The sequence below is a fragment of the Carassius auratus genome, chromosome 31 (genome assembly GCF_003368295.1).
Source record: "Carassius auratus strain Wakin chromosome 31, ASM336829v1, whole genome shotgun sequence".
Taxonomy (NCBI): domain Eukaryota; kingdom Metazoa; phylum Chordata; class Actinopteri; order Cypriniformes; family Cyprinidae; genus Carassius; species Carassius auratus.
The window spans coordinates 736,124-754,965 of record NC_039273.1 but is presented as its reverse complement, the minus strand read 5'-3'; the positions used below and the strand labels follow the sequence as shown (position 1 = coordinate 754,965).

The following is an 18,842-nucleotide window of genomic DNA, read 5'->3' as shown; positions in this document are numbered from 1 at the left end:
GCGTCATAAAAGTGACGCTAGGGGCGCTTGACCATGCTTCGGTTTTTGACGCCTTTGGAGTGAGAATGGGTTGAATATTCAGAGCATTTCAAAGAATTCCAATCTACTTTCCCCTAATAAGATACTACAACCACATTATACTAAAAACATCATTACTCTCAGCTCATGTAACACAAAAAGTATCTGTCTTTAGGTCAATAAAGTGTACCATATATTTCTTGGAATATAAGGCTCTGATGAGGTCAGATTTATCCTCTTTGTTTAGTTGTCTTTTTGCATGCTGTATGGCCTTGCAAACAGAGCACTCAGTAGCGTCAGATATTTGTCCTGTGGGAATGAAAGTAAAATCCTAAATATTACAGAATCTGTCACTATGAATTATGCCAAGCCAATCAAACAAAGTTTTCAAAGAAACAAAAAACAACCAACGGCTTACATTATTCTTTTAAAAATAACACAAGTTTTGCAGATTCAGATTTCATGTAGCGAGCAGCACTTCTGAAATGCTATATATTTCATTGCAGTTGGAGCACATCACATCTCAAGAGAGTTTTTTCTTGTGAAAAGTGTGATATTGACCTCATTTCTGGTGTTTTCACAGACCAGCCCTGCCAATTAAGCATGCTGTGGCTTTTACGCTCTAGCTTGGGGGACATGTTTGCATGGAAACCAACTTAATTGAATAAGTGTTTTCATGTGTCTGTTTGTTTTATGGACAAATTCCTCTTTGTTCAGCAACGGCATTGCATTGCTGCATTGATGCATCATAATAGACACAAATGCCAGCAGACTAAATAGCTTGTTTATTTTCTTCTCATAAGGCATTATCACCAAATTCTTCTGATAACACTACAACCAATCCGCCCTGCAACAAAACAGTCTGGAGTTTGAAACTCTAATTAAATCTGTTGATTTAACAGAAAAATAAACTTTAATTGAGAATGTTGTGTACACATCCCATATACATTTTCTTTATTACATATCCCTGGTCTTATTGTGCATATAGTCAATAAAGTATTTCATTTATTCCTTGGAATCTGTAAAACATGCAACTGGACAAGGATTATGCATCAATTTCATGATTAATTTATTGCTCTAGTATTCTCTCAGCATTTTCCATCAGGTACACACATGGTTTCTTAGTCTAAGACTAGCTAATCCAAACCAGAACTTTCCCATCGAATTTAAAGACTGATTCCAGAGCCACCGCTGCACATGGAGGGAAAATTATGGGAAAGTTCGTCTTTCCTGCACTCAACACTGTGGGTAAAGAAAATAACGTGGCCTGTGGTCTGATTGATCCCAACTACAAACTAAAAACTCACATTTCACTGCTGGTTATATATGCTCTATATAATTGTGTATGTGACAAATAAAAATCTTGAAATCTTGAAAATCACTGCTGGGAGAAAAAGTTCAGAGTCAAGACTACTGGTATCACTATTGATGGGTGTACTTCGTTAAAGTCTTGTCCAGCTTATTCTGGTCAAGAACTTTTCACTTAAAGGAAAACGCCGCCACTGTGTTCTTCCGTCAGCTTAGACGAGTTGATACGTACCTCTCCGTCTCAGTGCATGCACTCAGTCGCTGTAGCACGTGGTGCCACTATGCTAGTGTTTAGCTTAGCACCATTCATTCCTAAGGATCCAAACAGCGATGAATTTAGAAGCTACCAAACACTTCCATGTTTTCCCTATTTAAAGATGGTTACATGAGTAGTTACACGAGTAAGTATGGTGACACAAAATAAACAGTGACGATTTCCTATGCCTCATGGTGTGGTCTTGTGATGGCAAGCCAGGACACAATGCATGACTCTACTATATATGTGCTGTATGAAGTACGGCTCAATGATTTCACCATGCAGACTTATGGAAAGCATGCAGTATGTTGTTACCTCCAAAGCAATAACTTTAGACGGCCACACAAAACTTTTGGCAATCATTCTAGTGCACATCTATGAAAAATTACCATTTTATTTGAATGAAAACCAGAGGGATTTCTGTACTCACTCAGCTATACTAACGTAATGAAAAGAAAAGTTTTGAAGACCAGAGAAGTAGAAAGACTAAATGGATTAAAGCTCAAAAACTGATGCAGATACTCTTAACAACTTTAATTAAAAAGTTGGCAACAGATGAACAGTTGACCAACAATTTAATGTGTTTTCAGGCCTGATTAATCATTGTGCACAGAGTTACACTTCCAAAACGCAGATTTTCATAGTGTTACTGTAATCAGACAAAAAAAAAATGTCACTCATAACACAGTTACACACAATATATAGTAAATATAGCTTCTGATATAAAATGTTCATAGAATGTTCATTTAAGTTTATGTGTGTGTTTCTGGTTGCAGAATGTTTTTTATATATACATATATACTTTATATTTTATAAATAATAATTTTGCTCACCAATGCTGCTTTGATTTGATCAAAAATACAATAAAAACTGTAAAAAATTTGAAATATTATTAAACGTTCAAATAACTGTTTTCGATTTGATTTTTTAAAAGTAATTTATTCCTGTGATGCAAGTTGAATTTTTAGCATCATTACTCCAGTCTGCAAGAAACATTTCCTATGCTTAAATATTATTTAATGCTAAAAACTGTTGTGCTGCTTTATATTTTTGTGGAAAATACTTTTTAAAGATTTTTTAATGAATAGAGAGAAGCATTTATTTAAAACAAACTAATAAAAAGTCTCAATTTTATTCAATATCACTCCAAAAGAACTGCAACACATTTTATGAGAAGCATTAATAAGTCTATATTTCATGCTCAGTTCCTATCTTTAAATTCTGCATGTCCTAAAATCTTGCACTACATTAAACATATGCATCATCCTCCTTAACACTTCATCAAGATGTCATCATGTAAAGTGTTTGTGCATCGTTAATAAAGCATGCAGTTTTAACTGAGACCAAATGCTCACTGATGAATGTACACATTGCTCAGCTCAATTATCAAGTGCTGATTATGGAAGTGAGTGCACTCTACAGTAAACACAAAAAAAGAGTGAAGGAATGAACAAGTAAAGATGTAATGTTTTGAAACTCATCATCATAAAAGGGAACGCTTGAGAACAAAGAAGTGAGAAGAAGCTTTGGGATTGAGCAGATGGGCTTTGAAACCTCCATTTCTCCCCCACAGCCTCCTTCTTTCTTACTTGGTCTCTCTAAAAAGCTGTGTGTGATTAAAGGAATAAAAAGGCAGCCACAATGGGGCTCAAGAAAATCTGGTTCTAATAGAGGAGTTTCCTGCAATGGCAGGAAATAGCTGTCATTTCTGCAGGGTTCACTTTCTTCCTACTCACTCTTCGTAATTCAGAAATGGTCAAATAAGCTGGCACGTGCCATATCCAAATACATGCTCTCACTTCACAGTTTATGGTATGCTCTCAACTCCAATTGGTCTTCAAGAGGAGCAACAACTAGTCCATTATGTAAATTTTTTTGAGAAATGTACAATTTTTTTTTTGAGAGTGTAAAAATAGTGGAGGCTTTTAAAAAGGAAGTCCTTGGTAGAAAACAGGAAGCTACAAGCATATCTGTCTTTCCTTAGACTAGATTTATTTTAATAGAATAACCTTCTTAGTCTGTGATCTGTCAAATTTCCATAATTCAGTTTTTCTGTGAATTTTGGAAAGCTACTGGCTGTTATGTAATCCCGATCAGTCCAATATGTCTCTCTTCTGTTTTCATTGCTCTAAATCCATGAAATGTTCCGATTGATAACTCGTGGCTGGAAAGAAGACTAACAGATTTTCCACAGCTCAATTTAATAGACTGACAGCTGATAAAGCCCCATATGGTGACTACAACTTCACCATCACAGTCTAAACAAAGGGTTTAAAAAAGGAAATGTTAACTAATCGACTCGATAATTTGTTTTTCATGTGACTGCATTCAAACAGTATCAGAATCACTAAATAAAGCTAAACCTCAACTAGTCCCATGTGTGGAAATGTTTCATGTACTTGGAAAAGAGTACTGAACACTGTTCCGTTGTATGAAAAAGGTATGCAAACAAAACAAAAGGAATGGAAAAAGTGAAAGGGGAGATGAAAAAAAGAAAGGCCAAAAAAAAAAAACGTTTTACACAGTAATCCTGAAAAGTTTCTAAACACTTAAGCTTCACTTAAAAATGTAGAAATATATGAACACTATAAGCAAAATATTACTACCTTTCAAAAAATGATTAAAAAATGATCAAATGTGATAGGAAAGACATTCCTTTTCTGATTTGGATTTCAAATAATTGCCGTTCTTTTGAACTTTCTATTCATCAAAGAATCTTGAACAAAATGTATCATGGTGGATATTCTGAAGGATCATGTGACAATGAAGACTGGAGTAATGATGCTGAAAATTCAGCCTTGAAATCAGGAATAAATTACATTTAAAAAAAACATTAACATTGAAATTAGAGATTTAAATATGTAATAACTTTTTACAATATTAATGTCATCACTGTATTTTTAATCAAATAATTACACACTTGTTAAGAACATAGAACATAGAAAAATAGTTTGAACAGTGTATTACAAAAAGAAGCATGTTAAGGTTTACATGATACAAAATGGATATACTGTTAAAAATAAAAACAATAAAGTATTGCATCACTTTGTTGAGTTAGTGGAACACATTGTTAGTTAATGTGATGAAAGACACCTATGGTTCCTCTGCTAGGACACTTGTGTAAACCTGAGAATTATTAAAAGACATTAAGCAGAAATGAATAAGGTAGAAAAAAAGTTATTTTTGTCAAGTTGGATTTGTGTGTCTTTGGTATCTACCAAAAATACCTCTCAGGGCCACTGCATGTTCTTGTAATCTAAGCAGTGCCTGTGTGTGTGTGTGTGTGGGTGTGTGTGTGTTGAGTGTTTTGAGAATGGAGCAGTCTGGACACTCAAGAAAATGGTCACATCGCACCAGCAACCTGAGCTTGTGTGTTACAAAGCCCAGCTCACCGTCTGTCCCCTTGGGTGAGAATTACCCTCAACTCTGACCCTGCACATGGTGTGTGTGGCTGTTTCTGGGGTTTGCATTATGTCATCTATGAAGTCTGTCTACACAAATCTTGTGCCACTCAGTTGTTTTTAGCCTCTAGTGGTCGTTATAAACCCATAAGCACACCAGCTCAAACTTAATCTCCAGATTTTGCATGCAATTATTTGAGGTTTGCTGCTTTATACATGCACGTGTTTGTCTGAATGATCAGTTGTTTAAATCTGAACACATTCCCTTTGAAAGTGGAAGTCCCCTAAACTGATCAAGCACACAAGTGAGGGTCTGTGGGGGTGAGTGTACAGTTACTATGTGGTTAAAGCCCCTGAGGAGGAAAATAAGTTCACTAAAGCCTGTAGTGATCCAGACGCAGTCAGAAGATGGATGCTGTAACCTTTCACCCCAGCCATCACTCCTTACCCATCACCCCCGGCCCTCATAACACAACTCAACCACAGTGAAAATAACCTTTATTCAATGCACAAGAGCGATTATAGGGAACAAAATCATTTGACTTACATGTTTACTCTAACTTACAACATATTAGTCTTCCACAAGTGCCTAAAATCAATTGTTTGAACAATAAAAGACCATAAGCACAGTGATACTGTAAAACAAAAACAAAACAAACATAAATATACACATATATACATACACATATATATACATACATATATATTATATATATATATATATATATATATATATATATATATATATACTGTATCTATCTATATATATCTATATATCTATCTATCTATCTATCTATCTATATATATATATATATATATATATATATATATTCTTCATGAGACTGTAAATAAGGCAAAGATTACTCTAGTGTGTTTTACAAAAATGTCTTTATTTAATTTTTCATCAATTTCTGAATACATTTTTTTACACCAATTTTTTTAACTATGTTTTCAATGTGCACATGAAAACAAATTGTTATAACTCTGTTGGTAATTAGACATTAAAGTTTTTATATATATATATTTATATTATCATTAGACAAATAATATTAACACTGTATTTTAATATAATATTTTATTAGCTTTATAATTATACTACTACTACTACTACTACTAATAGTACTAATAATAAAAACATTTATTATTTTTACTAATACTAATACAGCTAATAAAATAATACAAATAATATAAATAAATTGAATATCGTTTTATAATTTTGCGACTTGATGCCATGCATCAATGATTTTACTAGAGTTAATAGGTTTTAGCCAATGTACTTTGCATTGTGACTAACAACCCTCTTAAACCATTGTGAAATTCCTGGATTGGAGTCACAGATTGCTATTTTAATAGATTTTGTTAGAAAAGAGCCAATAGAGACTTATAGTCAACATAAATACATTCAACTATTATGATATACTGTATTCAACAGTTAAGCATTCCTATAGAATTCAGAGCCATTCTGTTGTTCTGTGTTTGTTATTTATTAATTAGAGAAATAAAGGCCTACACACTCATGTTAGATGGTGATAAGTGAATAGTTTTGTCACTTACTGTAAATGTCGGGGCCACACAAGTTTTGTGTTTATATATGCGTTGTGGTAGGACGTGATTTTCTGGTGACCCTGGACAAGCTCCAAACACATCAGTCCGGTGATCACAGCTGTTGTGGCGATTGCTGGAATGATGCGGCCAGCAATTAACTTGCTCTGCAGATGAAAAAAAAAGGATATTATCAACTTTCACTTATGTACACACTGTGCACAGTTTGTGAATTACAAATCCATGTCTACTGGTACAATCAAGTCATGCAAAATATTTATGGAAAATAGTACATGCACAAAATAGCATCTGAAATGGAACTCTATGGTCTATTACTGTATAATCAAAATGTCTTTCCCCAGGGTGTACTGTATATTTACAGGAACTGAAGACACAAACCCCCGGAGGGGAATGCTGATCACTTTAGATCTTGTCTCACAAACAAAAGCACAGCGGAGTTGCTTGACAAAGACAAAAGTCATTTACTTTGTGGTGGTTGGCTGTTGGTGTATCGTAGTTCTCTGCCCTCAGGTTGGATGCTGCAACTATGACTAGTCCACGTGGAAACTACTGTCATCGTCCTGGAACACAAGAATTAAAAAGAACATTTGGTAATGTACAAACAACTGCATTATTATAAGCACTGACACATAAGAGGGCTTCGCACAGAATGTTCTTCCATTCAGTCTCAGTTGTCTCTACATATGTATCAGACTCACATCATTGGCCAACGTGCCGCTTTTTATGCATTCGCTTTAAAATATACTTTTTTTTATTGGGGAAAATAAAAAAATAACTCTAAAGGATACTCGTCGATATATATTTTCTTAATATCATGCCATTTTTATTCATATTTTTAAAACACCTTTTGATTTGTCTACCAGCAAATATTCCCCTACCGACCATCTGTTCATTCATTACCACAGGGCAAAAGCGATGGAAAAAAACATCACACTTTGTTGTGTTCAAAGTGTGATGCTGACTGCTATATTTAGAGATGTATAAAAAACCAGAAGAATTTAAAAACAGGAACAATGTAGCCACAGGTATGTTTCCACACTTTGGTACAACAGGGTCTAGACAAAGATGTCATACCGTGTCATATTTAAACGTTGATAGCTTCCTATTTTATTCACATATAATGTTCCAGTAATACTGAACATGAATTACATTAAACAGACTGCAACTGTTCCAGATTTAACTAGCAAATAGGGTTTGAGCGCAGTGTATAATAAGGCAACCTGATGCCACCAGAATCCCCCAAATGCACATTCCACAAAAAAAACTAAAAAAAAACATCTGATCTGGCAAAGAATGCATCATCGCTTAAAGTGCACACACATACTTGCACATGCATATGGACATATAATACAGCCTGTGGGGCCCAAAAGTCTGAGTCCACTAGCAAGGCAAGGCAAGGCAAGTTTATTTATACAGCACTAGAGATATGAATCATTTTTCTAATTTCATTTTTTTTTACATAGCCACATGATCAATGTCACTCATTTACTTACATCATCTGTGACCTAGAAATAGAGCAGATCCTGAAATCTGATTTCTTCTTTATTATAACTACACTTGGTTTTAAAACGAAAAATCTTAAATCTTGCAAGACCATGCAAGACATTTATACACAGGAACCTTTGCCTAACCATTTCTATATGAACATTCCCAAAAAGATCCCAGAATGCTTTCATCTTCAGAGAAAAGACTAAAGACGGTAGCAACCAGAGAAAGAGAAATGAAGAAACGATTGTACAGGTCAGACTTAAAGACTGAAGAGACATGCAGAGAAACACACAGACTGAGACTAATCCTCTTCCTAACAGAAAACACGACTGAGATGTTGTTCTGAGACTGCTGCTCATTCAGTCTCCATGTATGTGTGTGGAAGCCCATGTGTCATGCAGTCACGGCAAACGACAAAGCGAACACTGACTAAACCAGTGTGCATCCAGAGTTTTTCATAAGACCTGTCTGTGCGATGGACGCTCTCTCTCTGAGAAGCATGTCACAGCAGTGAGGTTCTGTGAAGAAGATCTGTCTCAACAGAGAGCAAGACTGTTTTCTCTGGTCTGTAATGGATGGAGCTGGTTAAGGGTCGATGAAAACTGCAGTTGGGGGTTGGATGCTTTAGGGCCAATTTTGTGGTTGAATGAGACCTCCTACCTGAGAGTGGACGCCAACATGTCTGACAGACTCATTGCACATACCAAATGTGTGCATTTACTGGGGATGCCAGTACATTTTCAGACACATTTTATGTTTAAAACTGCTAAAGGAATAATTCACACAAAAATGTTAATCATACTCATCTCATTCTCATGTCATTCCAAACACATTTAGTTTCCTTTAGTAAGCGTTAAGTCAAACAAGGATGTTTTGCAGAATATCTAAGCTGCATTTTGTTCTATACAATGAATTTTAATGGGTGTCGAAATTACAAAACCAACACATACTGTATGTTCCTCTGCAGTGAATGTTTGAGTTTGAACAGCTGATAAAAACGTCACACTTCAGTCCATCAATTAACCAATTGTGAAGCCAAAATCTGCATGTACTGTATGTTAAAAAAAAACTGCATACAAAATGAAGAAGTTTTCAACCTCTTTTGCTTTCTCTAGTGAAAAAGTCATCTCGTCTGAATCAGGAGAGAAATATGTACCGTTCTGAACAAATCTGTTGGTGGATGTTGATGTGAGAGGACAAGAGGAGATGGACTTTCTCACTAGAGCGAGTGTTATTATGGATTATGGATAGATTTGTATGTCACAAGAAATGTTTTTATCAGCTGTTTGGACTCTCATTCTGACAGCACCCATTCACTGCAGAGCATCCATTGGTGAGCAAGTGATGTAATGTTATATTTCTCCAAATATGTTACGACGAAGGAACAAATTCCTCTACATCTTGGATGGCCTGATTTTTGGGTAACAGTAATAATCGCAAATCAAAATAGTTTTATTGTAGCTGGTAGATCTAAGGCGAAACTGCGCGTTTGTGTTTGATTTTGAGCTGAAGGATGGAAAATCTTGCCATGGCTCACAGATGCAGGGGAAATGATGAGGGGAAAGTGTGTAGCGCATTCAAAAAACAACACTTCCTAAAAAGGGGAAGAAAACCTTAAAACCATAGAATTCCAACAGACTTTTATGAGTTAAAAGGAATTCCTTTAAGAGAACACAAATAAAGGTTATAGAATTGAATCATTTACATAGAGATGTTTTTCTTGGTTTTTATTTCAGTTTATATATGCATCTGAAAGGGTTTCTGAGAAAAGCATGACTTGTTTGCTAATGTGGCTCTGTGTGAGTGTCTGTGTGAGAGAAGTCGGGGGTTTAACATGTTTTCACCTTGCTTTGTTAATCACAAGTGTTCACTGATATCAGATACTATCTTACTCACAACAGGAGAGAAACTGTGAGTCATCTAAACTAAGACAATGCTGTCTGCAGGGGATGATGGGAGATCCCAAGGGCTGTGTGTGGGGATTTACTCAATAAACTCACATAGTTGGTGCCAGGATCTCTTTACGCCCATCCACAACGGAAGTCCAGAGCTTGTTAGAGAGGACCAAAGAGGAGGAAAAATAGTGTTTAAAAAAATATATATATTTTTTTCATGTTTACACACACACACACACATACAATATATATATACATATATATATATATATATATATATATATATATATATATATATATACATATACATATACACATACTGTATATACATTTTTAGATAAATAATTCAGAATATATGCATATGTAGGATGAATAATCTTTTATATAAATATATATATATATATATATATATATATATATATATATATATATATATATATATATATATATATATATATATATACACTTTTAATACTTTTTATAATTGTATTTATCTGATTTTATTTATTATTAGATGTTTGTCCTTTTTTATTTCAAATGTTTTAATAAACATTGCTTTAATATTCCTAAAGATGCTATGTAGTTCTATTGTTATTTTATTTATTACATGTGTACGTAGGCTCGATAAATTACTTTTTAAATATCAATATAAATACTTTTTTTGAAAGATTATCATTTTATTTACTTTTTAAAATAATTATTAATATAATGTGTTTGTGTAGTCTATTATAATATACAAAAATACTGTTAAAGACGCTATATAGTCAGCTCCATTAAGCAAGAATGAAAGACGTCTACATGTGTTGTGGGCCAAATGGAGGCCCTGCACAAACTTGTCACATGCTGATGTGAAGTGGATGTGATTGGTCACCATAAAGCCATGTCTCCAAGCCTTTTGCTCAGACAGACAGAATAATGAGTTTATCATGTGTGTGTTCAATGCAATTGGTGTTTTAACAAAAAAACAGAAGTTGCTGTTCAAAAGAGCGCAGGCAGACCACAAGAGCAATCACACAAAGCTTATTCCACTGGTTTCAAAGAAAGAGTTGTTTATGTCGATCTTTACAACTGTTTTCCTGCACTCCAGGAAAGACTCCAACGGATGATGAGAAAACAAACCTCAGTAGAACTTCAAGATTCAGTCTTTTTTAGTATATTCATGCAAAATGGATCATGCACAAACCCTCAAACTGAACTGTGGTCTACATTCCCACTGCACATCTGCGACTTCTGGTTTTGCAACTATTATATCTGGACATATGAGATGAAGGACATTTTAAAGTTTCAAAACTCTTCTTGTCCATATCACCCCTCCTCTTGACGCATGTTTATCTCAGTGTGCAGGAACTTATGCTATGGATTACCTCTCTCCACATCCATACTGTTACATAACCATAAACTACCAGTAAAAATGATCAATTGTACCTTTACCCGGTCAATAAGACTAAAAGAAAATGTTGCAATTTCCTGCCATTCTCATGATGAAGAGTTTTGTTATTATAATTTATAAACCTCAGATAATTAATGACATGTTATTGAATGACAAGGTGCCTATTATTGTGACTTTATCATGCCATTTAAACCTTTAATGATCTCTCACCACACGTGGTTCAGGACCCTCCGTTGTTATAGACAACAGTGCCACCTGCTGGTGCAAATTGAAACTGACTCAATCAACTAAAAAATAATGCAGTATTTGAATAATTATTAAAACCTACAAGTAATCATTTAGCCTATCCTATTTATTATGGGGCTAATTTCATCCCAAGATATAAATCAATAAAATAAGAATTTGCCTACAGACCATTAGGAATGACACTTTATAATATATCTTTATTCACATTTCACCCCCTTATTGTCACAAAAATCAGTAATAAAAAAAAATCTAATTATATATATATATATATATATATATATATATATATATATATATATATATATATATATATATATATATATTTTTTTTTTTTATTATTTTTTTTTTTTACTGTGCATTTAACAAATGTTGAGTCACTGCAGAAATAGAGAAAAGAGGTAGCACTATTAGAATGAGTAGTTTTTGTTTTTATTTATTTTTTACATTGGTAGTTTAGGCTAAGCTTCTTATGGCACTAAAAACATGGCTATTATCATTAAACAAAACTAAAACGGTTAAAAACACTTCCAGTTTTAAACAAAAGAAAGCTGCTGAGTTGGGTGAGGTCCTTCCTTTATTTCACTCAAAGGCTGCAATTTGCCGACAGCCAAGAGGAAGTCGTTGAGACTGAGGCAGTTAAGCGGCTGCCTTCCCTTTGCGGTATCTGCCTACAACACACAGCACCTCGACTTCCTGCACACTCGCCTCTCTATAAACATCCTTCACTTCATTTCAGATGGAAAAGAGATCTGACAACACTTGACCCTTGTGGCAGGAAGCCAGGGGGCAGCCTGGGGTTCCACTAATAATGAATAGCTGAGCCTGGACATGAGCATGTATACTATTTCATATTTAATGATCTCTGCATCTGCTGACAACTGTAGAGCCTCTTCCACACATTTTCTCTTCTATACTATTAACTAGTTAAATTGAATTCATCTATATCTGATTAAATTGTTCACATTCTCTGCTGTTTGTTTGAAAAGCCCTTCAAACTGGTCTCTGGCCCACTGAAAATGACAAATAATTTATTTGTGACTCACATACAATCATAGCTTCATGAATGGTAAAAATGCAACCACTGCATTAAAATGACCACTTTGTGTATTTGCAAATATTAAGTCGTAGATGACAAAAATGCAGAGCGTACTTACATGTGTTATAGTTAATAATGTTAGTAATTTTATAGTTAGTATAATGTTAGCAATGTTATAGTTCTTTGATGTGGATGCTATTAGCAGCTACAGCCACAGCAGCTATCATTCTAGCTTCATAGTTATCATTCTTGGTTTGAATGAGCCTTTAATCGACATTTGGTGTAATACAGCACATTTTAACTCTTAAAAAGCTCACATCAACATGAAAGTGTATGTGATCACACATGAGAGAAATGGTAATAGATGTTTGAGCCGCTACTGAATGCTGAACCTGTTAATCTCTCAAGCAGATAAAGGTTCAATAAAAAAAAAACTTTTGATCAGTACAAGTGCCTTCTGACCTGTAACGTATGCTCCATATGGTGAGAGAAGTTGTTAAGTGAGCAGATAGGAATGGCTTTCTGCCCTCAGATGTGGAGGGTCCGTATGATTCTGTCAGATGTGGTACTACTACCAAAGTGTGGCCTTTATTACCCAGAGTTCCTCCCTCCAGCACAGGCTTTTTGTTTCGCACACAGAATTGGTTGAGATAGACTCCTCATGCATAAGGAAAATAAAATGTTAGACACATGTTTACAATGTTGGTAAACACTGTTGGTGAATCAGAAAACTGAGCACTCACGTGCATCCACATTATCCAGCGCGGCTGCCACACCATCAAGGTTACTGTAAGATGAATGTGTGTAAACCTCCTCCGTCTCTGCACACACACGGTTCTGGAGAGCGGTGATGTTCATGTAAAGAATCATCATCTCTTTAACCGACTCTGCCACCACCTCAGACGTCAGCCTCTGAGAAACACAGAAAGAATAAATATAAATGCATTACAGTAATTTTATCACAGTTAAGGGGTAAAATGTGATACAGATGTGGCTCATTCAATCAGATTTCAATTTCAACAGTCTTCAATCTTACTGAATCTGATGAAAGTGTAAATTAATTTTATAGGTGTTCTTTGCTGCTGTTTGGTGCAAACTCGTCTTATCTCAATGGCTTTAGAGTGGAACAGAAGCTGTTGATTCAGATTAGATCACTCAGTAGAGTCCATGTCAGTCACTGTAATGTTCCCGCCCTCTCCCGCACCCAGACCAATCAGAGCAAAGTTCTTCAGCAGCTCACAACCAATTGCTCAAGCTCTGACCTTATCATAGACAAAGACATTCTGATGAGAACTCACAAGAAATATGACATGAAAAATCTCTGACAGTAAGACTGAAAGTGAGACATGATTGAAGTAACATTTTGGACGTTATGTTATTTATAGCATATATACAGTATAATACTGTTAAAAGTTTGGAGTCTTTTATTCTAATATTAGTATAGTATTAGTATTAGTAATATTGTCAAAAAGTATTAAAATTGAGCTGTTTTCTTTTGAAAAACTGTACATTTGAAAATGTAATTTATTCTTGTGATCAAAGCTGTATTTTCATCATCATTACTCCAGTCTTCAGTGTCACATGATCTTCAGAAATCATTCTAATATGCTGACAACTACTCTAGAAAAATTTCTTATAATTATCAATGTTGAAAACAGCTGTACTGCTTTGTATTTTTGTGGAAACTGTGACACATTTATTTCAGAATTCACTGATAATATATATATATATATATATATATATATATATATATATATATATATATATATATATATATAGACACACACACACACACACACAGTACAGACCGAAAGTTTGGAAACATTACTATTTTTTTATTTTTTTGAAAGAAGTTTCTTCTGCTCATCAAATCTGCATTTATTTGATCAAAATTACAGAAAAAAACAGTAATATTGTGGGAAAAAAATTATATATATAAATATATATATATATATATATATATATATATGGCAAAACATTGTCTTCACTGCTACTTTTGATCAATTTAATAGATCCTTGCTTAAACCTCATTAGCATAACACTTATATGAAAAAACATGTTTTAGCAACATTCAAATTGACCATAATATTCACCCCCCAAAAATCTGACTTATTCGGTTGATTCACATGGGAAACTCCTCAGTGCTCAACAGGAAATGTCACATGGCACATAAAATATTTCCTGTTCATTCGACACCGCTGACTCACTGATGTGCTCACTGCTCACCATAACAGATCAACGATAAGTAGCTGGGAGTCATTTAACAGGGTTATGGAAACACAAATCAGGATAATGGCCTCCCCTGCTGGTGAAACACTCACAAGAAAATATTTCTGTTTCTTCAATTTGTCTTGAAAAGCAGATCCAAACACAGCAATCTGCCCATCATATCGGCTGTCTCTCTACAGCATAAAAGATAACGATCACTTTATAAGAAGCACATAAAGTGCTCAGTTGATAATGAATCCATCAGTAACAAGACTTTGTGTTTTCTAAATACTGAGAATGAGCTGCCTTGTAGCTTGTCTTCAGAAAGGACTCCAATGTCCTCCTGAGGTATGCATTCCAGGGCACTGAAGCACAGCCACTGTCTGAGAGGAGTGAATTTACCACTGCACGCCTGACAGATTTCATACACCATGGTCTCAAACTCAACTGGTGCTGCCAGCGTAAAATGTTAAATGATAAAGTTCACCTTCACCACCTCCTGAGCAGCATTGACAGGCGCCAGGTTACTGCTGGCAACCAGAAATAACTGCTTTACAGTGTCTTCATCAAGTTCATCAAACTCTGCATCCCTGCAAACAAGGGGCGTAACTTTGGGTCTACCATTGGGGGGGTTAAACTCGCGGCATATGAATAATTTTCTTGTGTAAAAGGTAACATGCTAATTTACACTACAGATTATTTAAAATATGATACTATCTTGAAATTAATAAAGAAAACGAACAAAAGTATTCATTCTGAATATTTCATATTATTTTAATCTGAATGATGTTATGATATTAAGGGGGTTATATTAGTTGGATCTGATTTTTGGGGGGGTCATGACCCCCGTAACCCCCCTGCAAATTACGCGCATGACTGCAAAGCTCTTTAGTAATAGTAACCAGCACTTCAGCATCAGCCTATAGGGCGGCAAAAACACAGAGATGAAATATTGAACTATTATAGGTGTGTAAAATGTGCTGAGGAATCTGACGATGAAATGCACAGATCAAGGATCCATAAAGTCTAATTCCACAATTATAATGGAGTATGAAGCGCTTCTTTCTCATTCTTAATATAATTCCTGTTATTAACTTAATGTAAATAAAGTAAAAATGATTACTAAAACATAAAATATGATCATTCAGGTACTTTACACTCTTTTGCAGCAGGGACTGCTAGCAATGAAATATACAAATACATCAGAGATAGAATGAGCAAAAAAGGTAGAGGTTAACCAAGATGCAGATAGACTCAGGAAAGTTAATAGGAATATTTTACAGTAAACTTACAGATGTCGAGAATATATCCCCTCGTCAATATCAGCCATTTTTCTGTAAGAATGACAAATCATTAGCAGTGGTGTCCTTTACAAAGCAGTACCTCAGATTCTTAAATTCTACATTTTGAAAAAATACTTTACTATTACTATGTGCATGTCCTTCTTGTTAGCACCAGTGTCCTGTTTTGCAGTGGTGGGTCTTTTAAATACACCTGTTTGAGTGTAAACAATACAGGAACTGAGAGGTTTCAAGGATACTGTACATTAGACAACAAGTGACCAATGACGAATTTATCAATATGACAACTTTATAATGATCTGTAATGAGCTATCATTGATAAAAGAAAAAAAAAAAAAGAAAAAAAAAAAATCAGGGTAGGCAATTTTCAGTAGCATTTGCCTTTCAGCGGATTTAGCTTGCGTTTCCTCGGTCAGAACAGAAAGGTTTCTGTTATTGTGTAATCTTCGGCCTCTCGCACACATTCGGCCATGATACGTGATTAAAAAGCCAAATATGTATTTGTTGTTGTATCTTCGAAAGCTTCTGTCACCGGACGCTGAGATTCCTCATGTGAGCTCAACACACTGTAGGTGTGCACGAGCTAAACTATACAGAAAAACCACAAGGTGGCGCTGCAAACACACGGAAATAACTGAATAAATATATGTTTATGAATACATTTAAATAGGCCTAATAAGCTTGTCACTGTAGAAGTCTCACTGGAGCCTTAGTGACTTTAAACTTGCTCAGCAAATAAAGTAAAAAAAAAAAAAAGTTACATATTGGTGCATATTTTACTTGTCTGATATCCATTTGATTCATGCATGCATATATTGTGTAATTAATAATATTTCAAAACAGCACCTTCTTTCTTTATGCTTTAAATTAATTCATATTCTAATATGACAAAATAATAAAAAAACAAAAGAGTATGCATAACTTGTGGGCCTTATGGAGCAAGTTTATTTTTCTTTTCTCAAGTTAAATATTAATAATAAACCTCAAACATAAATATATTAATGAACTGATTAAGTGACAAAATAATGCAAGTAATCTTTGTTTTTAAAAAGAACTTTAAACTAAACCACAAAGTATAAGCATTTACAGTGTGATTTATTTGATTAAAAAATAATAATACAGTTCTATCATCATGCGGTTTTCACAGACTGTTCGTTTGGCTATAATTTTAACAGAGAAAGCAATGAAGACTGTTCCGAATATAGACTAAATGTGTGCTTTCTTCCCATCGTTAATGTGATTAACAACTCCTTTGTGAACTTGAGGTGAACAGATTTCATATATCAACTAAAAATTAATAAAACACCTGCTGAAAAAAAATGCTTATAAAAGTAAAGATAGTCCTGGTTATCCTTTGTTTTAGTTTTTTTTTTTTTTTTTTTTTTTTTACTGAATTTGCCACATGGTTTGACATTTTGTAGAATATTGAATAGTTGAATAATTAGAATATTGATCTAATTCAGTGACATTCATACACAGGAGAGATTCTGCTCTCATTTATGTTCTCAAATCTCAAACAAGACGAATGCCATAATGAAACAAACTCAAATAAATCAAAATTATTTCTAAATAATTCTTAGTCAAATAAAATGCACAATTACGATGGCATTATCTTTACAATAACAAAGTTACAGGTAAAGTATTCCTTTAGTTGTTTAACAAACTTCTGGTCTCGGATCCCATATATCAAAGGACTTAGTAATCTTGGCAAAATATTAGTTAACAGATAAATACAGAAAGTGATCTTAGTTTGGTGAAGACGGAAAAAAGGAGTACTAATTATAAACATAAAAGGAGTGATATAGGAAAGCATACAAAGAAGTAACTGGACACCATGCAACAGTATCGTAATCCGAGCCTTATTTGCTGAACCCTTTGAAACAGCCTTTCTGGCAGTGAACAGGACTCTGCAATAAGTATAAATGAGAATTATCCACACAAATGACATACAGATGACTTGTGAAGCGGTGGTATTGTCCTGATTGCTCTTGGAAGGGAACAAATAATTTGGGTAGCAAGGTATAAATGATCTGAAGAAAGATACGGGTTGGGTTAAAAGTGAAATAATGACATCTGCTATAAAACGTACAGCCCCTATGACCCATAGCAAACATATAAAGATGTAGGTCCTTTGTGGTGTGCAAATCTGAGAGTGATGCAGTGGTTTACAGATAGCAATGAAACGCTCTATTGCCATACCAGCCAGATTCAATGGAGTGATCATAAAAGTGGTTGTACCCAGAAAAATAAATACAGAGCACAATGATACATTCACAAGTGGTGAAGCATACGTCAACACATATAAAGTCACTGATATGAATATCATGAGCATGTCAGTGATTACCAGGTGAATGTATAAAATGTATCTGGAGTCTCTTGAAAACATCGGATTGGAGAAGAAAGTCACCACTAGCATTCCGTTAATGAAGTTAATGATAAGACCAAGAGAAACGATAACAATGTTTTTAGCAAGAGCTTCTTCATAACTATCCACAATCCAGGTCGTCGAGTTCATTTCCAATTCTTTACAAGCAAGGATCTGGAACAGAAAGAGAGAGAAAAAAATCACCTGCAATACTTGCAGTTTTAGCCTATTTCCTTTGAGATGTTGTATAGACAGACTTACCTTGGAGCAGAAGAACCATTTCTAAACTGTGGGCAGTCTGAAGTTCACATGAATTTTAATCAGTGCTACATTATGTGCTTGTGTGTCATTTATGGTATGTGGAAAG

The 18,842-nt window shown here is 34.6% G+C and overlaps 1 protein-coding gene across 1 annotated transcript; it reads right to left on the bottom strand.

The window, feature by feature from the left end:
* Positions 1 to 17,707: 17,707 nt before the first annotated feature.
* Positions 17,708 to 18,625, bottom strand: LOC113051075 (odorant receptor 131-2-like). The gene has a single exon (XM_026214687.1). The coding sequence runs from the start codon at positions 18,623 to 18,625 to the stop codon at positions 17,708 to 17,710; it is 918 nt and encodes a 305-aa protein (XP_026070472.1).
* Positions 18,626 to 18,842: the final 217 nt, after the last annotated feature.

What these genes read in the sequence shown, in the direction of transcription:
- LOC113051075 (XM_026214687.1), bottom strand. Translation starts at nt 18,625, where the DNA reads ATGAACTCGACGACCTGGATTGTGGATAGTTATGAAGAAGCTCTTGCT.